This window comes from Cupressus sempervirens, chromosome 8 (genome assembly GCF_028749045.1).
Source record: "Cupressus sempervirens isolate cs-2001-9-10 chromosome 8, ASM2874904v1, whole genome shotgun sequence".
Lineage (NCBI taxonomy): Eukaryota > Viridiplantae > Streptophyta > Pinopsida > Cupressales > Cupressaceae > Cupressus > Cupressus sempervirens.
In genome coordinates this window covers 276,597,889-276,623,741 of record NC_143125.1, presented here as the reverse complement: position 1 = coordinate 276,623,741, position 25,853 = coordinate 276,597,889, and the positions used below count along the sequence as shown (strand labels likewise).

Genomic DNA, 25,853 nt, shown 5'->3' with positions numbered 1-25,853 from the left:
CACATCAGAAACGCCATACATAAAGAAAACAAACACACACACCATACACATGCAATATGGGGTAAGTATCCATAAGAAAACACATGTGATAATAAACCATCTAACTAAACATCATTAGTAACTAAAAACACTGAATAATCATCATGCATACATGAAATATAGAGTACCAAGTAATCTCATCATATAATAAACTGAGTGTAAAACAACATCTGATAATCTCTAAAATAATAGTACTAATCATCAAACATAAAACTGGCCTAAAAGAGTTCGACAATGATAGCAGAAATGTAACTTAGGGGCAGGCACTACAAAAGAACTTAATATTTTAATATAATTTTTTTTAAAAAGATTTTTTTGATATCTACACTATCAATGATTGCTAAAGACATCACAACTAAGAAATAAATATATAATAAGCTGAGAGATATCCTTCTTCTGAGGCACCTATTGCTATTTTGTGTGTGTGTGTGTGTGTGTGTGAGAGAGAGAGAGCTAGTAGTAGTTGCCAAGCATAATGAAAAACAATATTGTAGGGAGAGTTAAATAATATTATAGAGTTAAATAATATTATAGTTAATTTACAATAGTAATTGTTTAGGGTTCAAATATGTAGGAAACATGATGCAAGATATGAAAACACAAAAAAGCATGCTAATTTTTGACATAATGCCTTGGGAAATGTTATCACACATAATGTCCATTGCAAGATTTGCATTGATAGATTTCCAAACTCAACTTTTTGGAAAACATAAAACTTCAGAATGAAGGTGAAACAAACAATGGTTCAAACTTGAAATCTAAAAGGCAATTAATCTAAAACTAACCCTACGTAGATAATACAATCACATAAAACCCTGAATACCAAAGGCTTAAGAAGTTGCAAAGAATCACATAAACAAGATGACACTTTTGAATAAAGCATCTTGGAAGAAATGTAATTGAAAGATAATGACAGTTTCTATTACAATCTCGATTTGACACACTTTTAAAAACACTTCATCAACAACCCACCAATCTTGGGCACATCTGCCTGCACAATATTTATATCAAATAATGGACCGTTTAATGCCTTTATTTGAATGCATGGGTTCTTATTTATCAAATGATTATAGAATCTATGTGTATAGTGTGAACATAACGCTTGCCAACATTAAAGAAATATAATATTTTATTTACCTACAAGTGAAAATTAATAGTGCAAGATAAATGTAACACAACCATTTGATCTCCACTACCATTATCATGTGCCACACTGTCCATTTAATTTAATTTTCGCTGTAGTTATCATGGGCCACGTTTTCATCTTATTCTCTAATCTATCGATTAAGGACTCTTCAACTTCATCATAAATCATTCAAATGAATGTCAAATTTGTACAAAATGTCAAAATGTTTATATTGATGGATGATGCCATTGTAAAAAGCCTCTCCCTTAATTAATTATTATTATTTTTAATAAAGGGTGTCTCCACTAACGACAATCCACTTTAGAACCGGTGGGGCCAAACTAATCCCCCTTGGACCCTTAGGACACACTGTAAAAATTTATTTAATTATTTTATATAACTAATTTAATTTATTTGATCTGATAAATATATTTACTCAGTAAATTTATATATTAGAAAACAAATATTATTAGTATCAACTAATTTGGTTGTTTAAGATATTAAAACAATTACTTTGATTGGGTAAATATATAATCAATACCAACCAATCATCACTTATCGTTTACGATAGACTTTATATTTTCAATTACCTGACACGAGTCGCAAGGTTCCAATTTCATTCTCGGCATCGAAGTTTTTTCTCAAGGTTTTTGGCACTAAGCGGGATTCCTGCGAATTTCTTCAACTATGGGCGTGGAGGTCAGTGAATCCAATTTCCTCAATTTGCAATCACTTACAGTTATATGTGCACTTTCATTCTTTTTTGGCTTTCCAAAGCTTGGAATGTTTTAAGCCGGAGGAGTATATCTAATGCCAACTTTCAACTACATAAGAAAAATTTCTGCCTTGCTTCTTGCACTCTGTGTTCCTTACCAAAGGTTTCTGGGAGGCACAGTGCAGTTGCTCATATTCGCTCATTGTTTTTCTTCCCTTATATTTCTTCAACAAATACTGCCCATTTGAAATCGACGATCCACGGTATCTGTTAGATAATCTCTCTTCGTAGAACACTCTAAATTTTATATGAAACACATTACATCATTGAGAAAAAATTTAGTAGATATTATTATCATTAAAAGGGCGTAAGAGCGGGAGAATTTAGTATTGTGAAATTTGCGAAGAAGCTACCTTTTCAGCAGGGCTTTTCATTTAGTTGTTTATCTAAGTGCATTATATAAAGTTTATCAATATAGATTGCCTCATGTAAATTTTGAATTAAGCATAAAGATAATTCAAAATTCTTCTTTATGATAAGAATTGAAAATAAGCTGCCAATGCATATAACAAAAAATGTTACATGGATGCACTCATTTTTCCCTCCTATATTTCCCTTCAAATTTTCCTTATCGACACGAATAAATATACATATCTACTGTTTATTTAATAGTTATTTAAAATAAACGGAAAACTAAAAAGCCATACGACCTCCAATTCTACAAAAGACCCTACAAAAGACCTCGGAAAACTTTGATCAGTGAACAAAATAAGCTGAACAATTGCATGAAACCTCTTCCTATTTTGAGTTTCTATTGGATGCTTTAATTTTTATTTTTTTATAATAATTAGCTATCTTATCCAGAGAACAATCCAGACTATGGTGTCAAGGTAAGAAAGAGGAAGGGGAAAGGAGTAAATGATGGGTACTTCAAGGAGATGTTTGAGAAGAAGACGATGGTGCATCCCATATTATATTGGGGTCCACTTGCACCCTGCAATGATCATGTATGCAAAAGGACAACTAGAAGGATTATGGTGCATTTCATACTACAATCTCAAAACAGTCGTGTAGGTTAAAGGTAATATTCCCACAAGCAATGAATCTTTCCAGGTTAGTGGATTCTGGTGATTGTGACCCTAGGTCACTGTCGAGTAGTTTGCCCACCCCGGAAATGATTATTACTAGACATATAACATCAGATGGCCTTGGTGATATTGTCAGCCAATCCCTTTACAATGTGGGTAGCACATGACATTGGTCACCACCATGCTATTGATGACAGTTGGATAACCCCTTCGAGTAATAACTTTTATGAAGAGTAATAACTTTTATTCCATTTATCATTTTGAGCTATAACTTTGGAAAAAACATGTCTAACTGATATATATACTCTCTCATAAAAGAAATTAGTTATCTCTTCATTTGTGAAAGTTATTAATGGTTCTTTGGAGAGTTTATATTTCTGTCCTAGATGATTAAGTTGGTAAAATTTTCTTAGTTGATGTATAAGAACACATTGTTGAAGCCGCTTGAATAGTAATCCCAAAAGAGATGTTTGAAATGTGTATCTTTGGATCATTTTTGGTATCAGAGCTCAACAAAAGGTGAGTTGTGATTTTGTGTGGGCTGTGACAGGTTGAAGAGAGAACATGTAGAGTGGCCAAAAGACTTGGTTAAGTGGAGCAAACCCAGATAGGAGAAAATGGTCACAAGAGGATATTTTTCTCATGATAAGAGGGTACTATTAGATGCATGGGTTTCATATTGGGATGTTCAGAAAAAGAAGAAGGAAAAGACAAAGAAAAGAGAGGAAGAGAAAAAAAAAAAAAGAGAAGAGGAAGCTAGAATGAAACAAGAGATAGAAGAGAAAATTAGATTCTTAATGAGGGAACTTAAAAAAGAGGAAGAAAGTTTAGAGAGACTAAAAGAAGACTTGAAGAAAAAATATGGACAAGGAAAATAGTGATTTGGAGCAGCCATCTATTGAGGATACAAAATTATGTGAAGATGGAATAAAGAACTTGATTACCAATAAAGAGAAGAGTTGTCCATTGGAAGGACAAAGTGAGCAAATTGATGCTGATATAAAAGTTTGCAGCAAATAGTTTTTGATGAACCTTATGACAAAAAGGTTCTTGAAGACAGGAAAGCGATTGAAGTGGTAGTTGTTGATAAGCCTTATGATGAAAAGGTTCATAAAGATGGAAAAGAGATGGATGTGATGGTTCTTGGTGGAACCAAGAGATGGCATTTGAAGTTAACTAAGAAAGTGGTATGGTCTATCAAAATGCTAATAGTTGCAGCAAGGCAGAAGATTTATGATGGAGCAAAGAGGATAGATAAGGCTCAAGTAGTATTGAATTTGTCTCCAAGCATGGAGATATTGCAGCATAAAAACATTTAAAAAAAGGATGCAAAGGTTCCTATAGTGAACCAAATCGATGAATTGATATATGATTAGGTCCTATTTATTTTTTATAATCCATTTATTGCAAGTTTGCAAGAGTTCTACTTGGATACTTATGTGGAACATGTTTATGAAGATACACAAATTGATGACATGGATACTTGGCAAGAGTACAAGCAACAAATACCAAAGAATTGGAAGACAAGAAAGAGGAAGGGCAATCCAAGGGACTTGGATTTTTTTTGGTCCTCGGGAGTATAATATAGGAGCATCTATCAAAAAGGAAAAAATAAAAGGATCCATGAGAATGAAAGACTCTTATCTTTTAAATGTATTTTGAATCCATTTGATTCAATATGTATGGCTAAATAAAGCCATTTGTAATAGATTGTCAAAGTTGTCTAGTATGGTCAAATTATGTAAATAACTCATGGAAGAGTAAAATGTCATAAAATGTCATATATAGTCTATTCTGATATGTTAGTAGGGGTTTTATAAAATTGAAAGGTCATTTATGGGAAAATGAAAAAGTTTTCAAATATGTAATAAAATATTGTCATAAAAAGTTGACAATATGTAAAGTTGTAGTAAAGAGGAAGGTCAAGAGTCATAGGAGGTAGAAAATAGGTTAAAGAAATTGAAAGGACATTAAATATCATGTATTGGTCATTATTTTCAGAAGGTAATGGTTGAAGAAGTTGAAAGAAGAGCTGAAATAAATAGAAGTTTATTTTTGTGAGTTTTATGATAAATTTCAGAGTTATTTTTTCAGAAATCCGACTGTTGTTTTTGTTGGTACGAGAACATATGAAAAGATAAAGATCTGAAACTTATATTTTCAGAAAGGTATTTGAGTTTTCAGAAAGGTATTTGAGTTATCTTTCTTTTGGTTTAGGTTTCGTCGAATTTCATTGTGATTTGAAGAAGTTATGAGCATTTGAGTACAGACTGGTCTGAACCTGATTTTTATGTAAGCAGTTTTGGAAGAAGAGTAATTACTTTTATTCCAGTTATCATTTTGAGCTATAACTTTGGAAAAATGTGTTTAACTGATATATATACTCTCTCATAAAAGGAATTAGTATTATCTTTTCAATTGTGAAAGTTATTAGTGGTTCTTTGGAGAGTTTATATTTCTGTCCTAGATGATTAAGTTGGTAAAAGTTTCTTAGTTGATGTATAAGAACACATTGTTGAAGCCTCTTGAATAGTAATCCCAAAAGAGATGTTTGAAATGTGTACTTTTGCATCAAAGCCACAAACATTTATGTTTACAATAATGGTGATGTTGCATTTGATAACTGATTGTACCCATATAATTGTTCAACATTAAAGTCACGAGCATTGAGCAGTCATGCACACACGAGTTGATAATGACCAATGATACACAAGAATCAATTCTGGTAATACAGTAAGATAGTTTAGTTGAGAACTGTCTGCCTTCAAGAATTACAATCATACACAACATGATAAGAAAATAATCAAGATGCTAAAGCAATCATTGCAGGAGTGCAAATAGCTCCCGCAATCATCAAGATAGAAAGGTGTAATGTCCCCATTTCTAAGATGGATTTTAATAAAAATATGGTTAAAATAAAATTAGAAAATATAAATATAATAATATAACAACATATAATCTATGGTTAGATAAAATATTATTATGATATTATGTTTTGAAATAAACCTTTAAATAATAATAAAGATTATTCAAATACTAAATTGACAACTTATCAAATAAGTAGATCTAATCAATAAAAATGGATGGGACTTTTCCATAAATTGAGGGTCTATTCAAAGACTTCTAACTTACATAATTACAAGAGTCTCAGACAATTATAATGAATAAAATTGCAAATCTAATGGAGTATAAATAACCGGCAAGAAGAATTCAATAAGAGTTGGCGATCATTGTATGCATAGAAGGGGGAACTTAGGTGGTGACCTCTTTATCAATAGTTTAACCAAATACAAATGATTATCTCTTAACCGTCTTTGTACGATCTAGAGCCAATTGTTAATTGCCATCAGCGTTGGTAAGAGATACAAGAAACTTAGCGGACCATATGATAGTCTAAAGGACAAATCTCTCAATCACAGTTGTAAGAGACTGATGAAGAAGATAAATTCCAAAGGGACACGATGCCATTGGATGAGTCTTTCCAATGTGTCTCTTCCTCTAAAGAATTAGGTATAAAAAGATATACAACGTGCACCATAAAAAGGGGGGAGACAGGGAAGAGTACCGACCAGAAGCCACGTAATTACTTGAGGACATATTTATGAATTGCACTCAGAAATTATAAGAGTACTGAACCAAATATAGAAAGGAGATCACAGATATTTATCATATAGGGAACAAATCAAGAATATTGGAAGTCGAAGCCTATGGAATGGATTGGAGTGAAGAACAAAGGAAAAATAAGGTGACTTGGCAAATATAAATATGAGGAAAAGCATCACAGTCAGCGCTTGATAATACAATCAAGTGGCAAACGAACAAGGAGAATATCGACATCCCAGTCGTCAGCAAGCAGAATTAAATCATAGAACTTATTCTTGCACTCAAACAATGGCAGGGTCGACTGTTAGAGTAGCAGCAACCCATATAAGCTGCCTACAGTAGTAACAGGGAACTGTAAAATAGTGCCTATACTGCTATATCTAGAACATCTGCCAGCATCCATTCATTATACTTAGCCAGTGGCTATTAGAGTCCCACCGTAAGGTTTTCCAAATTTCAGTCTCTACCATATACGCTCCAGAGGGCATTAGAATTAATCAATCCGTAACAAAGATCACTTAGATCTTTTGCTTAGCATTATCCATTATTATTATAAGTTGATTGTTTAATTGTACATAGTATCAAGATTATCATAGTGAGAAAGGTCTTAAGGAAAATAAGTCTCTGTAGATGATGTTGTAAGAACATTGTTCTGATATTCAAAAGCAACTTAACAAGGGGACATGTCACTTCTAATATCCAACAGAAATCAACAATATCAAACATAATGGATAAAGAAATATAATTTAAACCACCATTTACCATTTAGTGAATTACAAAACCACAATCCTTGAATATGGGTGGAAGCCTTCAGAAAGCCGAGATAAGTTCTCTATACAGAATTAAGGACAAGAAGAAAGTAGGGAAATTGGTGTCTTAACGAAAATGAGATATCACAACAGATGAGAGTTCAGTAAATTGATGGTTATTCTTCATAGTCCTTATTGGGGACATTAGAAAAGGAATTTGTGTTTGAAATTTAGCCTGAAATCCGAAGGTCAGTGCTACTTGGGGCATCCTTGACCTAGAAATGCTGGATTTAGATGATAGTTGTGTTTTTGGGATCAAAATGCTAGTTTGTGCCTGGGTCGTCTGTTGTGTTGTAAATACACACGTCTCATTGCAAATAGAGAACCCTCTTATTTTCTTCTTTCTAGCTAAGTGTTTAGTTTAGTTGTCATTATTTTGCTGGCATTTTTTTGGGTTTTTAGTGTCCTAGCTCTCAGGAAATGGGTGAGTCAAGTTAGTCCTAGGTTGAAATTTGGAATGAAGAAATTTTCCAAGGAATGAAACTTAATGACAAAATCTGGGTTTGAGGAGGATTTCCTTGCTTAAGTTGAAATGACAATTATTCAAAAATCCTTGTTTGGAGTATGAAATTCAGAATCGGAATGTGGAAGTTCTTGTCCAAATTGTAAGATCTGAGACAACCCTTTAAGGATGAGAAATGGAGTAAGATCATGAAATTTACTTGAAAAATGTGGAGTTAAAACGGTGTGAAAGTATGAATTCCGAAAGTTGGGAATTGAGGGCGAAATTATGAAAATTTCACTAGAAGTACAAAGTTGCAAAATGATGCCAAAATGTTGTCTAGGTTAGGAATCAAGGTGTTAAATGTGAAATTTGTAGGATGTGTAGCGGAAAAATGAAAATGAATATATTTGAAAAAAAATGCAAAGTGAGGAGATATTAAAAAGTTCCAAACTTGTTAGTTTTTCCTAAAAAATCTATGGTTGAAAAATAAAATATTCAAGAGAATTCCTAGTAAAAATGAAAATATCCTTAGAAAATCAGCTCAAAATCAACTCAAAATCAAGTTTTCATTTAATCTCGAGCAAATAAAATAAACTTGCTCTAACATTTCCAGCTAAAAATGACTTTGTGACATTTTCAGCTAAAATAATGCATATTCTATTAAGTTTGTAGTTACAGTCAGTTTGATATGATCATGAGTTTCAGTATTGATGATAATATAAATATTCCTTTATATATATTACATATATAATATAGTATATATATTATATTATATATATAATAATGTATAGATTGTACATATGGTTAGTTATATTATTTTATACTAACTATTGATGTTTAAACCTTGGAGACATGTCTCTTCTCCTTCTCTCATACTTATGTGAGATCCAAATCTGTATTTGGAACATATCTATAACTATGGCAATATAATTACATTTGCAGATTCGATCCATGCTACTTAACATGGTATCAGATCCTAGTTGCAAATGTAAGATAAGGAATAAAGGATGAAAAACAAAATTGATGCAAAACACCTGAATTAAAATGGAGGAGAATAGCATAAGGACTTTAGAATGATTAAAAGGGCAAGACACGCTACATAGAAGACTGGTTGATAACCAAGAAGGAACACGAATGAGCATGCCCCCTAAACATCTTAGCGTCACTCACATTGTGCAAACAACATCAAATATGAGTGTAGCAGTTTAAAAGGATAAAACAGATGCATAGTGGTGAACCATAAAGAGTCTTAGGTGCAGTCAAACAACCGTTTGTGGCTTGAGAAGACTACAATGCATGCACTCCTGCCAACATTCTACATCAAGAGCTTCAATAGAAGCATTATCATCCATGGAAGATCACTACATTGTGAGGCCATCTTTAGCAGACAACGGAATAGCGATGATCATTTCCATCTTCTAATGTCACTCATTTGGGCTCTCAAATTGGCAAGAGTATCTTGAGAAAGCATTTTTCAAAACTCGTGGATTTAATTCTGTCCTTGAGATGCTCGATGCACACAAGGTTCTTTGATTCAAACATGAAGTCGTCTCCTCCCAGATGAAATCACACATACAAGAACAATATTCATGATTGTAAATAAAGTTGTTTTACCTCCATTAGGCTCTATTATTCACATTGATATGCAGCAAATAAATTATCATAAGAATCTTCTGGCATGCACATTAATGGAATTAATGAATAGTATTGTAGCATAATGCAGTCGATGCTCAATTGCTCGTGCTTTGAAGATATGATCACAACATGATCACCAAAGCATCAAGGATTCAAATCACTGATAAACAATTGGGGTAAAATGGAAAATATAATAGTATAGATATTTCATTAAAGGCTGACATTTGTGTTGTATTCATGACTTATTGTAATAGATGCGTCATGTAAATGCCCATCATGTTGCCTCCTCGTTTTAGAGTTACGCTTTGATATTTGGTATGCTCATTTGAATCATATTGAGCCTAGTTTGTCCCATCCGGTACATTTGGACGAGAGGAGCGGGCCGTTGAATAATGTCAATGATTATCATTTTATTTGATGCTTACATGCGCCATCGAGTCCGAGCAATGTCATTTCACTACGAGTGGCATGGGAAGAAGCAAAATTTTTCATCCTCACAAGGGAGTCGAGTGAGGAGACTCGAAAAAATGCAAAATATCACCTTATGACACGACCTGTGTGGAGAAGATGGCGCAAGTAGGAATGGCTGTGGCATGCGATATAACCTTGGCAAAAGTTAACACAAGAATTTGCGAGGCGAGCACCCATGTGAAGAGATTGTACAAATTGACAAGTGCAAGTTTCTTGTTGGCATCCTATGTGATTAATGAAGAGGATCCACAATGACAAAGGGATGTTCACCATCTAAGACATTGCGGAGAAGACTGTTGTCATACAAGGTACATTAGACTGTCACCCCACGTACCCAATAAGGCAAGGAAATGAGCCTTGACTAGTCAACAACCTTGTAATATAAACATTGATGAAAGATGCCAACCAGTCAATAGTAATTGTATGCAATAAATAAGAACATACCAAATGCCAAGGCCTTAAAGAACAAAGGGATTGAGTACATACCAACCCTATAAGGTATGAGAAGCACCTACCGATCCTATAAGGTATGAGAAACACTATTTGGAGTTGTTTTCATTTATTAATATGTTAAAGATATTAGTATAATTTTTATGTGCATGGTGAGCTTCAAGAAAAGTAAGGATGAACATGTTGAATAATTATTATTTGGAGTTTCTAATAGTCTTATTATAAACTTGGGAAAAAATGTTATCTTGAATAGAGTAATTATATTATTCTTAGGGCCCGTTTGGTTGCTAGAATAAGAGTAGAAAATTTGGAATACGTTTTCTATTTTTTGTTTGGTTCATCAATTGGAATAGGGAATAGGAATACATATTCCCTTTTTGCCTCTAGAATGAGCTTATACCCATTCCAAAAAATAGCTGTTATTGGAATAGCCATTCCTATTCCCAATATTGCATTCCTATCCTCCATTCCTATGCTTGCAACCAAACAGGCCCTTAAGGAATAATATTACACCATTATGATTATTACTAATATATGGTTATTCCTAATTATAATTAGGATCTTTGAGTATTATAGTATTCTCTCATTTTTACGTTCTATAAGAGTAATGTGCCTCCAAGAATGTTATTGTAGGAAGAGGGAGATTGAGATTCAAAGGGAGCCTGACTATCACCGTATCATGTGATGATCATCAGAGGAAGCAACTATAGAAGACTCTATTTCCATACATAGATAACCAGATAAATCCCAATGTATTATGCCTCACCTACTACTCGAAATCATACTCAATATTGACTGAGATTCTTAGCATAAAGATATATATTGTCCAATGCAACAATTAGGGGAATATCCAATGAAAATGATTTGATCACATGAGAGAAGCCATTTTTGAGCACACTTAATTGAAGAATGTTTTCTGCCATGTGAAAGGATACAAAAAAAAAACATTTCTTTCGTTGCATCTTTTTGTATGGACTACAACTATAGCTTTTTATCCTTGACCAGTCAACAACCTTGTAATATATATATTATATTATATTATATATATAATATGGACTACAACTATAGCTTTTTACCCTTGACCAGTCAACAAGGACTCAAAAGGTATATGAAATCAAAGGGATGATGCACGACTATAGTGGAAAGTAGAAAAAGAAAGGAGATAGCCCAAGTTGACAATACTAAAAGCATCAATAGTAGTCTAAGTGGAGGTTGATTATATTGGCATCAAACTGTGTGAATTCGCAAGGGGAGAAAATCTATACAATTGGTACAAAGATATGATATTGGTATAAAAGTAAAACCTTGTTGGGTGGTGGACATGATATCAATGTGAGTTCTCCTCAGATAACATTATTAGAGGTTGATATCTCTCGTGCGTGATTGACTTATTAGAGTTGATCTTAATTGAAATATAAGAGTGGAAGTTTTACAGTATCAGGGGATTAATCATAACCAATGTTTCATTCCCACTTGAAAGGAGATGTTCCATTCTCAAATGTCTATGGACACTCGTGCAGATAAGTTTTCTTATTTTTACATTTGTCAACTCATTATAGTCTCTCTCTTATTTTTAATTCTATACATACTATAAGGGTTATTTGCCTTGATTTTTTCCTTTATGTTTGAGGATTTCTTATAGGAAAAGAAGGTTGGTACTTTACATATGCTACCTAATATTGTGCAAACTCAATCTAATGATAGTAGCTCTAAAGACCCTGATGATCAAGATGGATAAAAAGAGGCTCTTGAAGCAAACATCTTTGATGATTGAGATTGTGAGATTCTTGTACATTAAGAGGGAGTATGACACTTCTTCTAAAGATTGATACTCAAAGAGAGTCTAAAAATACATGTATGTGACTGCATGAATTTGATGGGCCTACCCCGATGTATATCATGAGGAAGTGATGACCTATCACCAGAAAATTAGAAATTTGATATCAGATTTAGAGTGAGTTCGACAGGCATCATTGGGCGAAGAGAGTTTTTTGAGGAAGTAACTAGAGGACCTGACTTCCCAAGATTGATGTTCAGAGGGAGAAATTTTGAGATGCAATCCTTTAAAGATGATATCTTTTCTATGAGGAAAAGTTCTAAGAGAAATTCTTTGTAATGCGCTCTTCTCTATGAGAGAGAAGTATGAGGTGAAAACCCTTTGTTCCACCCTCTAGTAGCAGCTATGGTGGGTCCACCCTCTAACTTGGTTCATGGTGGATATCATGTGAGTTACTACATGATTTTGTTGTAATTATGTCATGAAAGATGATGATCTTTCATTGATGTATATATTTAGAGGGGAGTTATTGAAAGGTGACAATCTTATCAATAACTGGACCTGTTATCATAACATACTACATTAAGTTGTTGTCTTGGTGTGCTGGAAGTTATGATAACGAACAAAAGGTAACTATTGTAAGGTGACGATCTTATCAATAGTAGACCTATCTCCTAACACCAAAATGTGTTGGAGCAAGTGTTATCTTGGTTCTTTGGGCCGGATTTTGCCGGACACCATGATAGTTGTTATGGTTCTTCGGGCCGGATATTGGCGGACACCATAACTTAAATCTATTATAGACCACACTTAAGGTGGTATTTAAACTTATATTAAAGTTATAGTAATTGCTTAATTTCCCTCCTTGCTAAAAGAAAAATTGTTGAGAAATTTAATCTTATTATGAATCGTAGCCAATTCCATATATAATATATGTGTGTTGATGGATTTATGTTGATATCCTTAATATGGCATTCTAGGAAATATCATACTGTGATATCTCTTCATATACTCAAGAACATAATATGTTCTATATCAATCCTTCCTAACTAAGAGGGAATGTTAAGTTTGTATTTACAGTCAGATTGATATGATTATGAGTTTCATTATTGATGATAATATAAATATTCCTTTACATATATATATTACATATATATATATATATTATATTATATTATATGTAATAATGTATATATTGTACATATGGTTAGTCATATTGTTTTATACTAACTAATGATGTTTAAACCTTGGAGACATGTAGAGACATGTCTCCTCCTCTCATACTTAAGTGAGATCCAAATCTGCGTTTGGAACTTATCTATAACAATGGCAATATAATCACATTTGCAGAAACGATCCATGTTAACATATTCAGCTAAAATTCAACTTTGCCTTGGCATTTCCAGCTAAAATTTGAGATCTCGCTCTTAGAAGAAAATGCAAATTTAAAATGGAAGGAAGAAAGCTTGATCAAGGTGGATGGAATTTATTTTAGTCAAAATAAGAAAAAACAAGTGTAGGGTCACCCTTATCAAGAGATTGTAATTGCTATGTTAGGCGCCTACATATGCAATATCAAAGGGGTCATTTCTGCATCATTACAAACAATTCAAAGAAAGAGTCAACAATTCAATAGCAGAGACAAGCAAATTTCGATAAGAACCAATCAAATTCCAGCTAATTGAAGGAAGTTTTATCAAAGAAAATCAGGTCAAGGACCTACCTTGGCGAGGGGATTCATACTCAGATCTTAGCGAAATCCTTTATTCTGTTGACCATTTCTAGACTTCAAAGCAATAAAACATCATCTAAATCTGAAAGTGAAGTTGTTTGAGATTAGTTTTAGGGAATTTTCCAAGTCATTTCCTGAACTTTACAATTCAAGAATTCATCATATTGACTACACAAGATTCACACTTGGAGAGGGTTTTTGAGATCAAAATGTACAAAGAAGTGGATTTCTCTACTAATGAAGAAAATAACTCAAAAGCTACTCATGATATATGGGTCAATGAGCTTGACTCAAAAACTACACAGTTAAATCCTAATAGCAATATCACAAGAATATAATGTCGACCTTGGATTTCCCTCAAAATCCAAGGTTGAAATGAAGAACTCATATACTACAAGAACATCAAGATATCAAGACATCCAAGAGGAAGATTCCAAGGAAAAATGAGAATTCCAAAGGTCGGAGAACATTTATGAAGATGAAACAATTCGGGATTATGAACCATTACAAACATTCCAAATAACTACATGGTTTCAAAAAAGTTAATCAAAATAGGAGGATTATGTTGAGTATCAAGAGATATCTCTTCCTTGTGATGAAGCTTACTAGTTGAGGTGGTGCTCATTTATCTCCAACCAATTAAAGAATCCCAATCCAACATGTCCAAGTTCATAGAACATGACGCATCAACAACTAGACATGTGGGATGCATTTAATGCAATATTGCATTCAATTTTCTCACTGGTTCATCCTTGAAAGGATATGTACTTCAAGATTTATATTTTCTCATAGGGTGACATTAAACATATTTAAGTAGTATTTGTAACCACCCCAATTAGGGTTCCCTCTGTATTATCTTAGTTGTTGAGTTAGAATCAATTTGGGCCCTTCATTTGTAATTGGAAGGTCTATATAAGGCTTGGCATTCTATTTTGTAAATTCATAATATTAGAGAGTAGATAGGAGAGAAGTAAGTAGTCGTAGGAGATAGAGATTGTTGCCAAGACTATGTCGAAATCAATATACAATTTTCATTGGAGATATGTTAGATCTTTGTGTGTTTCAACATTTTGCACGGTTTCTAGTTTTTAAGTTTTAGTTGAAGTTCATTGATTTTAATGGAGAATTGTAAAGATATATGATGCATTCCTTGGTCCATACCATTTGTAGTTTGTTGATTGCAAATTGAAGTGTATGGTTGGTTTGAACCTTATTTTGGGGATAGTTTGATTGTGGATGTCCATTTGGATTATGCCAATATTTTGTATTTGAATGGATTATTTACAGTAGGAATATCTTTCAGTACCTTAGAAGATTGCACTCTTTCTATGGCATTGTATCTCTGGTTAAGTAGAAAGTAGTTCCATAATGAATTTGTCTATCCAAGCATCATCCATTGTTATCATTGTCCTTAGATGTTAGAAGTAGATTAGATTTCTTTAAACCTTTATTGTTTTTCTCTATTTTTTGAAGTTTGAATTGGTTTAGTATCTAAGTTCTAATTGCTTTGATTGAAAAGAGTTGATAAAGTCTAGGAACATTTACACAAGTTCCCTTGTGATTACCAGCAAGATCACATCATTTCATTGAGTCTTTATCCAACACAAAGTCACATATTGGCAATGTAAACCTTGAGGTTGCCTTATTTAATCACACAATTTCACATTGTTTAGCATTTGAAATTTACTTGTTCAAGAGAGGATAGAATACATGGTATGTTATTCTATGTTGGTGAGTGTCACAAAAGACACATCAATAGTGCCCTTGACCCCACTTTTTTGGATCTACAAAATCTTAGTTTATAGGTCTTTGTTTGCGTAGTTTGATCCAAATTTGTGTCTCCTGGTCTTATCACTTGCACATACAAAAAAGAAAAACATGTTGGGTTGATGGGGGATTTTCCTAGTTCAAATCCTTGTTTCAAAACTAACCATGAAATTGAATTTAAATATGAGTAAATTGAAAGCATTTTGTAATATAGTAGATGCTAAATCTGAATTGAAATGTTTGAACAAACTATTATATTTGCATGAGTATCATTTGTGTTGAAGACTTCATGAAAAGGTTGATATTGACTTGTAGAGGATGATCATGGATGCCATCTTAAATGCTTGGGGTATGAAATTTAGTTCTTTCTTGCAATGCCTTGATGATGCTTGATTACTTGTCCACTTGTATTACATAGGATGTGCGTAATTAAATTCTTTGATATGAGATTTGTGTGTGATAATCTCTCAAACTATGGGGGTATGCTTTCTTTTATACGTCTCCTCATGAAACGTATTTGAATTTTTGAAGTAGTTTGACATGGAGGAGAGATTCCCACCCCTGCAATTTGACCATTGGAGGATCCAAAACTAGGCCCTTTTTGGTGGGATAGGGGGTGACCTAGGTATCCTTGACTAGCCAATTAGGATTGTGTCAAGGACCAACAACCAAGAAGGTGGTGGAGTTACCAATTGAGATGGTGCAAGGAGAATCAAACATGATTAGGCATGGAAGGCCATGAAATGCTAAAATGAAGCCTAGGCGAGCATGAAGTTGTATAGGGAGGGATACAATTTATGATGCTACATTCAGCCCCCACTTTAGTGGGAGTATGAACCTACATTCATACTTGGTAATGTAGAAAATAGTATTTGAACACTTTCATCAAGGTATTAAAGAGGCAAGAAACACCATGCCCCCAAGGGACTTAGGATCTTATCAATCTTATATTAAGACAAAATGATTAACACATGAATAAAAAGAGACAGCATGACTATGCTGACCTAGTAGGGTTATTCATACTGAATCATGTCGAGACTAATGCTAGGAGGGTCAAATGGTCCAAAAAGTTGTGTTATGCTAGTTATTGAAAAATCATTGAAAAAGACTAAAAATAAAAATTCACAGTTTAGAAAGTAACTTGGAGAAAAATTGATTGCCAAAAATGGGTTGCGCTGTGTGCACTAAGTGTAATAGAGGTGAGTGTATGCCTCCCATATTAAAGCAATTTTGTACGCCTTTATGGAGCAATTCCTATAAGGTAGAATATATGCGTCCAAAAGACACGTACATTGCCATAGTTATATGCCCCCAAGCAAGGACAAAATCAAGAGCAATAGAGTACAAGTCATAAAGAGAATACATAAGGGAGCCACTAACTGGGTTCAATATGTGCATATGATAGCTCATATATATCAAGTATAATTGCAATGAATTGACCTCATCTTCCAAAGGTAGTGAAATTACTAGCACATAGGAAGAAGAGTGCATAAGATGGAAAAACAAGCGTCTTTTTCTGTCAGCATTGTATATACCAAAAAGAGAGAGATCTTGAAGCTTTGCATTGTCCTCAAGTAGACAACACAAAAGTACATTTACAACAATAGCACATGTACGACATAACATAGATAAGACATAACAAGATTTGAGATACAAATAGAGGAATGTTACGATAGGTTCGGTCCCTTTATTGCCTCATGACAACAAAGCAAAAAGGGTCATCCAAAGAGAGCTTGACATAATACAAAAAATATCAAGCAACACATCATTGGGCAAGCATGTTACATGCAAGCAAACACACAAAACAGTCTAGCACACAAGTGAAGCTAGTTAACTAGGTCATTTGCCTCCCAATATTTCTTAATTTCACTTAGGATGGTAGACATGTTAGCCCCAACTGATGATGTAAATGAGAATGCTATGAATGTATGTGAAAGAACTATATCAGTTGTTACGTTGTCATTGATGTCAAAGCGTTAGCTGGCTAACATTATGCTAATTTGGTAGAGTGCCATATCATTTGATTGATGAAGAGGATTTGAAGAATGTATGGTGATGATAGAGTTGATAAGTATGGTATTCAATGGACACTTGAATGAGTTGGATAATGATAATGTAATATTGGTTCGATTGTTTTACAATCATGTAATTTTGTAATGTAATGATGAAGTCTATGTAATCACCAAGCTATGCTAGCTAAACCGAGTGACAAGGTAAAAGGAGTATAGTATTGCTCGAGCTACTACAGTGTTAACCGAGTAATTCATGTATTAATTGAGTGATGTATTACCCGAGTGAAGTGTAATGTTCACCGAGTATGAGCTGGAAGAACAATCTAAAAAGATGGAATTTGAGGCCGAGTTATGATAAAAATAAAGAATGTTCAAGAAGTTCAAATGCGCAAGTCAAAGTTTGTTACAAGATCTACGGCTGGAAAAATACAACAAAGATCCAATGATGTAGATTGAAACAAGGTAAGGATGAGAACAAATTTTAATGAAAGTTCTATTGTCTAAATGACTAAATACAATGAAAATGAGATCTACCGATGTAATTAAGTGACAAAACCTAGAAGAATCTGGAAGTAGAGAGTTTACTATTTAAGGGGAAGTTGGAACAAGTTTTGGTTGTTGATGAGTTGCTGATTGTATTGTTGCTGATAATATTGTTAAGTTGGAGATTGGTGCGAAGAAGAAGGAAAGAAGCAAGGTGAATTCAGCAGCGCTAAAGGATGATCAAGGAGAGTTTGAGCTAAGTGAAAGTGTGAAGAAGTGAATCAGCCAAATAGAGATCAAGCAGAGAACAGAGAAGAAGAAGACAGAGAAGAACAAAGATCTGAACAAGCAAGGTAGTGCTAAATCTTATAGATCATTTAATTGTTACTTTCTTACCATTGTAGTAGAAAATTTTCTTAACCGATTGGACCTAAAAAGTTTGTGAAATCCTATATGGTAACATCGATTAGTGATGTTTGTAAGTCCTTTAGAGAAGGCCACTCTTTAGACAGGATCAAGGAGTGATAAGGTCTAGATGATCTTTATGTTAAAACCCTATAACCAGGTTACACTAAAAATGTGCATGTAAACCTCTAACAAGGTTGGCCCCTAGTAGAGCTCACTTTAGAAGAGTGAAAATTATTTGGGTTGCTGGTCCCAAGTGTTTTTTCCCTTTATAGGGTTTCCATGTTAAATCATGGTGTCAATTGTATGAATATTGTTATGTTGCAAGTTCATGGTATTAACTTAATACTGCTACTTGGCAATAATTAAGTAAAAGCTAAGTTATATTTCTGATACTTGATAATAATAGGAACAATGAGATAACAATTTGAAGTAAATTGAGTACAAGATTGAATTGTGAAGTTGAATGTGATCACCAAGTTATTGCTAGTGATGTTCATGAAGTTGAATTGGTACTAGTGTTTGAACTTTGAAAGGCCTATAGGATAACTGGACATAATTGATTCACTCCCCCCTCTCAGTTATCAAATAAGACATGCAAAAAGAGGAACCAGAAGTACATTTGATGGAGCTATTGCGAGTTCGAGACAGGGATCGTGCTCTAATGATGAGTCACTTTGCTTGTCACTAGGAACAATGATTAATGCTTTTGAAATTTCTTGAAGAAAGCTCACGATTTCAATAACCTCATACATATCATCAAATTTGTTAGCATCAATAGTTTTACCATCCATATCATCCAAATTAATCATAATGGGATCTTTAATATGAAATGAACAATCATTTTTTGTAGATAGTTTTAATATTTGAAGATGATCTTCCTTGTGCTAGGCAAAGGTTGGTCAAAAGGGATCAAGTCAACATTTGGTGTTTTAGGGGAGGAAATAGTGCAAGAAACAAGTTAACACACCTTGACTCGATGTTTTCATTGGCCGCCACAATTTCTCTTGGTTTGACTAGAAACATGCAAAGGTTTGGGATCAATCAACATAGGCTCGTTTTCTTCCTTTTGTAGGAGGAATGGAAGAAACTCGCTAGCTTGAGAGATGTCAGATGCTAGGCGCTTGTATGATCTTGGAGGTGGGATTGCAACATATATAGGACAAATAGAAGGTGTAGCAAGAAGTCCATGTCCATGATGAGGAGGTGGAGTGTAATAATCCCAATAGGTTATAACTTCTTCAAACACCAAAAATCTTTATACTTCAGTTGTTTGACATTTCGTCAAACACTTTGCAAGCAAGCTCTAATACCACTGTACTAACCCTCCTCAAATCTGCCCTCAAAAAATGCTGATGAAAGCTCAAAGAATTTCATCAAACAATTCACATGCAAGGGACGTATGACTGATATAGTATTTCAGCTAGCTTCAAATGACTTTTTCTTCAATTTGCATCAATGAGAATCTTGTGCTAGAAGACTACAGTGGGCTACACAATGACCTAACATGAGTGTGCTACTAATTTTGACAATACTCAGTGTATATATATGATCTAAGCATGAGAAATGAACACCTACAGCCAACTGGCATTTTTACAAACAGTTGGTACGCAAACTAACTCACTGATAAATAATGATATTAAATTGCTTAAATGACACCAGCAACTATTATATTCTTAATTGCAATGAAAAAATACAATGCTCATGAAATATGGCCAAGACTTTGGCATTTGCATGGATTACAAAATGATAGTGCTGGTATAGTGCACACTTACAGCTGAAAGCTTATAACACCCTAAAAAACAATACTAATAAAGGAACCTGGTTGTAGATGGCTGTAATAATTTTCTTCAATGTTGCCCCTTCTGCTTTGCATTTCCGATTTGCTTTTTAGAACTGCTTTTTTCGGACTGCTTTTTCGGCCTGCTTTTTCGAACTACTTTTTCGACCTGCTTTTTCGGTTCCGCTTTTTCAGACTGCTTTTTCATATTTTCTTTTTCAGACTGCTACCCTATTGAATCTCGAGACCATATCTTTCAATGGCGTCAAGATTTCCAACTTGAAGGGATTTCATCCTTCAAACTATTGAGACATAATCTCCAGAAAATTTTCCAATTTCTTTGATATTTTCAAGCATACTAAAAAGAAGCTCTTCCTTTTCTTTTATAGTGTTCTCATAAGAGCTCAATCCTTCGGTTTCTCAATGTGGGATATAACATAACTCTCTTTATGTAACTTATCTCTCCAATGTGTTATAAAATAAAGGGGACTCTTTTAATTTAAATATTTCCCACAAACTATAGTCTATGCATTAATAAAGTTAAATATTTAAACTTAACTTTATAAAATAGCTTTATCAATGCATAACAAATCTTATCAATGATAAACAAGTCTTCTTGTCGATTTTAAACAATTACCATCGACATACCGCTACCACTAGATGTCTGACCATATCGAAGATGACTTACTATAAATAGTAAGTATGCCCAAAGTTGCCTCAAAACCCCTTAGAAAGACCTGCAACTAAAACTGTCTAGGCCAAATGGCCTCTAAGTCCCTTTAATGTCCTGGTTAGCCTATGGGACCGTGGGGAAATAGGCTAACGACAACATCATGCTATGAATGCTAGAAAGGGGACATTACAGTCCGCCCTTCCCAAAATTGCTTGTCCCCAAGCAATGGTCGAACAACAACCCAATCAATCCACCTGGATCCCAAATATAGTCATGAACTATACCGCTGTCAATCAACATAGGCTCCTGCAACAACCTCTGAAAATTAACCAAGAGGAATCCATAATCAAATTGGCGAATACAACTCACCCAAACTCCAAAGTCAGGAACCCATGAGAAACAAGCTCTCGAAATATCAGAACCCAAGTAGAGTAGATAACCCAAACTGCCAACATAGTAAATACCATCAACACATCGCACTAGCCTATGTGGAATGTACAATACAATTTTGCAACAACGATGAATACTCCCGCATGAAATTGCACCAAATACAGAGAATCCACACACTATACACCTACTGCAATTAACACAACTCTGTAGATCACCGGCCACTGTCTCATAACCATAACACCCATGCACTGCTGATGTTGAATAGTCATTACACGTTAGATAGCAAAAACGAGAGCCCATACCAAACCTGTCTGCCATCAACTCCTCAACACATGGATCAAAAGCAAACCGATGAACATATTCTATAGTATAATGTCGGCAAAAAGAACCAATCCCAGTCAAAGACTCATCCTGCAGACGTGATACAACCAACTGTGACAGATCATCAACTAAGTCAGAGGATGATATAGCCAAGAATGCAGAATCAACAACAACATCACTAGTCTTTGTGCCCTCCAAGTCAAACATACCACAATGCTCAGCTGCAGCGCCCAACTCAGCTGAACCTGCCTCTAGTGGAAATGGACCAAATATGCCAATACTAGTGTCATGGATAGATATATCCTCATCTCCACTGCCTCTATCAACCTCGACCATGGACATCCTCGGATCACCAGACACCACGGTCAGTGACTGTACAGAATCTGGTAAAGACTGAAGTCGTTCCAACTCCACGGTCACCTTAGCTAAATGAAACTGTGACTCCTCGAAAGCCAACTATGTACTCTCAAGAAACTCAGAATTCAGCTCAAGCTGCTGAGTAAGCTTACTCACCTCATCTTCCTTGACCAATAATGCATCATATGCTATACTGCCCCACTCCATACGATAATCTCTATCAGCTACCAACTGCATATAATTCTGTCTCAGAATTCGGATAGCCTCCCATAAAGAGTGGATCTCTGTCAAGGAAAGATAACTGCCTCCCTGCTCATCACTAGTAGGAGAACCCGATCCATAAACTGCTAACAACTGACAAGCAACATCGAAATGCTCGCAAGCGATAGAAATGTCTCGCTCACAAACTCTCAGCTAACTAGACACATGATTGTGCTGACTGGTCAAACTCCTATACTCTACCCCTGGTACACTATCCAAAGGAGTAACCTCAAAATGGCTATCATCTATAATACTGCCATCCAAATTTTGCAGTCCAACTGCTGAACTTATATCATCAAACGGAGTGACTGAGGCATCAACATAAATCTCCCTATCAAAGGAAACTGTTGAGGAGACTAAGTCCTCAAAACTGTCCACAACATCCCCCTGGGTGTCATCTGTAATAATCAGATCTTGGGACTCTTCTGTAAACTTTGTCATATCTGAGAGATCATCAACCCATTCCAACAAGAATAGTCGACTGGATACATGAACAATGCCCAACAAAAGTGTGTAAAAACTAATTCCAGCATCAAACAAGCTGCTGGCATGGATGAGAACTACACCTGACAAGCTACTAATCAAGTCCATGATGGTGCAACAGATACTACTACCAAAGAATGATAAATATCTCCGGTCAAAACGATCCCAAGTACTAAGATAAGGATCCCAACATCTAATCCATGAACGGAAACCAACTGGCAATTCAAGTAAACTTCTCACTTGAGTAATGTGAACAATACCAACTGACTTCACGCACCTGTCTACAGTCTCTGAATCCGGAGTGTGAATGCTAGACGTACTCATATCATCATCAATATGTGACCTGACTGTAAAAGGAAACTGAGTCCCTGCTATATGCGCTAACTCCCGAACTGAACTCACCTCAAGACAACGCTCGTCCACATGTCTCTCAGAATCCTGGAGAGCCAACTTCATTGCCTCCATGCCTTCCTTGATCTGCTGTAAGTCGTCACAAGAAGAACCTGTTGTGACTCCTTTCTTTCTCTCCTGCAGTTGAATCATCCAAATGTGATTCTCAATCAATCCATGTATCCTATCATGATGAGATAAAGCCGTGACAATATTCTTGTCCCTTGTCTTCAGCTGGCGTGCCAAACCAAGTAAAGAGTTACTAACCTCTATCTCATGTGAAGAAGCATCCAACTGTGCCTGATACTCACTTTCTGCAAAGTCCTGAATGCTCACTTTCTGATCAACTGTACTATTCTCAAACATGACAGTATCCTCAATTGCTGTAACTTCATCCAGCCCAACTGTACTGGAATCACTATCTGTGTCAATCACACACCCTGGTGTGCTTGTGATATCACCTTCTGGCTCAACCTGCACAACATCTGTAACCCCTTCTACCTGTGAAGATGACGCAGATAAACCATTACCTGAAGATATGCTAATGTCTCCCTGTATCGAATCAGCATGTCTGTTAAACTCCTCATACAAGTTTTTGCCTGTCATAGGGAAGGTACGATCCTTAGGCCTATCAAAACGTTCAATCAGTCTCTCCTTAAACTCCACATATGAGGTAATGTGTGCATGACCCATAGTGACCATACCATGATGCCACCACTCGTGTGCTAACCCATCCAGGTGAATTACTGCATACTTAATAGCTTCTTCCTCAGGCATAGGGTTCATTTGAAAGTATGTGTCAAGCCTTTGAACCCAAGCTCTTGCTGTAGACTTCCCCGAGCCATCATAATATGGTAATTGAAGTTTCCCTACTTTCTTCCGTAGCTCATAGCTCTGGTTCTTGTCATGTCCACGAGGCATATGCTTCATCCGCACATCTATATACTCCCTAAAGGTAATTGCAGCAGTAAAATCTGGACCTCCGGCTTCCCAATCTCTCCTCAACTGGTCCTGTATATCAGTGATCTGGGGCTCTGGTACGGGCTGCTCTGGAGCTCTAGGAGGAAATGTGGGAATCATGGGCCTCGAACTCACTGTCCTAGCTTGCTGGGGTGCATGACCGAAATTGTTCCTAACTTGTTCACTTCCATTATGTGTCCCATCCTGATTATTCCCATTCTGATTGTTACCATTCTGATTATTACCATTCTAATTATTTCCTCCACTTACATTAGCATTCAACCCCATTTGACGAGCCATCATCTGCATCATAAGCTCCAATCTTTGACTCTGTTCCTGTGCTCTTTGCTCTGCTGATCGCTGTCCCTGTGCTAAGGTGTCTAATAACTGTAAGAATCTTTCCTTTCCCTGATCCGGACTGATATAGATGTTGTCAAACATTTTTTTCTCTCTATCCGGCTATTCCAAATAAGACCTCTACAGGATGGCAGGACTTATGGCTCTGATACCACTGTAATAACCCCAATAGGTTATAACTTCTTCAAACACCAAAAATCTTTATACTTCAGTTATTTGACATTTCGTCAAACACTTTGCAAGCAAGCTCTGATACCACTGTACTAACCCTCCTCAAATCTGCCCTCAAAAAATGCTGATGAAAGCTCAAGGAATTTCATCAAACAATTCACATGCAAGGGACGTATGACTGATATAGTATTTCAGCTAGCTTCAAATGACTTTTTCTTCAATTTGCATCAATGAGAATCTTGTGCTAGAAGACTACAATGGACTACAAAATGACCTAATATGAGTGTGCTACTAATTTTGACAATATTCAGTGTATATATATGATCTAAGCATGAGAAATGAACACCTACAGCCAACTGGCATTTTTACAAACAGTTGGTATGCAAACTAACTCGCTGATAAATAATGATATTAAATTGCTTAAATGACACCAGAAACTATCATATTCTTAATTGCAATGAAAAAATACAATGCTCATGAAATATGGCCAAGACTTTGTCATTTGCATGGATTACAAAATGATAATGCTAGTATAATGCACACTTACAGCTGAAAGCTTATAACACGCTAAAAAACAATACTAATAAAGGAACCTGGTTGTAGATGGCTGTAATAATTTTCTTCAATGCTGCCCCTTCGACTTTGCTTTTCCGATTTGCTTTTTAGAACTGCTTTTTTCGGACTGCTTTTTCGGCCTGCTTTTTCGAACTACTTTTTCGGCCTGCTTTTTCGGTTCTGCTTTTTCGGACTGCTTTTTTGTATCTGCTTTTTCAGACTGCTACCCTATTGAATCTCGAGACCATATCTTTCAATGGCGTCAAAATTTCCAGCTTGAAGGGATTTCGTCCTTCAAACTATTGAGACATAATCTTCAGAAAATTTTCCAATTTCTTTGATATTTCCAAGCATACTAAAAAGAAGCTCTTCCCTTTCTTTTATAGTGTTCTCACAAGAGCTCAATCCTTCGTTTTCTCAATGTGGGATATAACATAACTCCCTTTATGTAACTTATGTCTCTAATGTGTTATAAAATAAAGGGGACTCTTTTAGTTTAAATATTTCCCACAAACTATAGTCTATGCATTAATAAAGTTAAATATTTAAACTTAACTTTATAAAATAGCTTTATCAATGCATAACAAATCTTATCAAT

At 35.0% G+C, this 25,853-nt stretch overlaps 1 protein-coding gene across 3 annotated transcripts in view; it reads left to right on the top strand.

Moving 5' to 3' along the window:
- Positions 1-1,769: 1,769 nt before the first annotated feature.
- LOC149542506 (acireductone dioxygenase 3-like) overlaps positions 1,770-25,853 on the top strand; it is a 199,710-nt gene continuing 175,626 nt past the window's right edge. For all 3 annotated transcript variants that reach the window (XM_089797441.1, XM_089797440.1, XM_089797442.1), the window contains exon 1: positions 1,770-1,864. In XM_089797441.1, the coding sequence (XP_089653567.1) occupies positions 1,853-1,864 (12 nt within the window). In that variant the 5' untranslated portion in view covers positions 1,770-1,852. The remainder of the gene's footprint in view (positions 1,865-25,853) is intronic.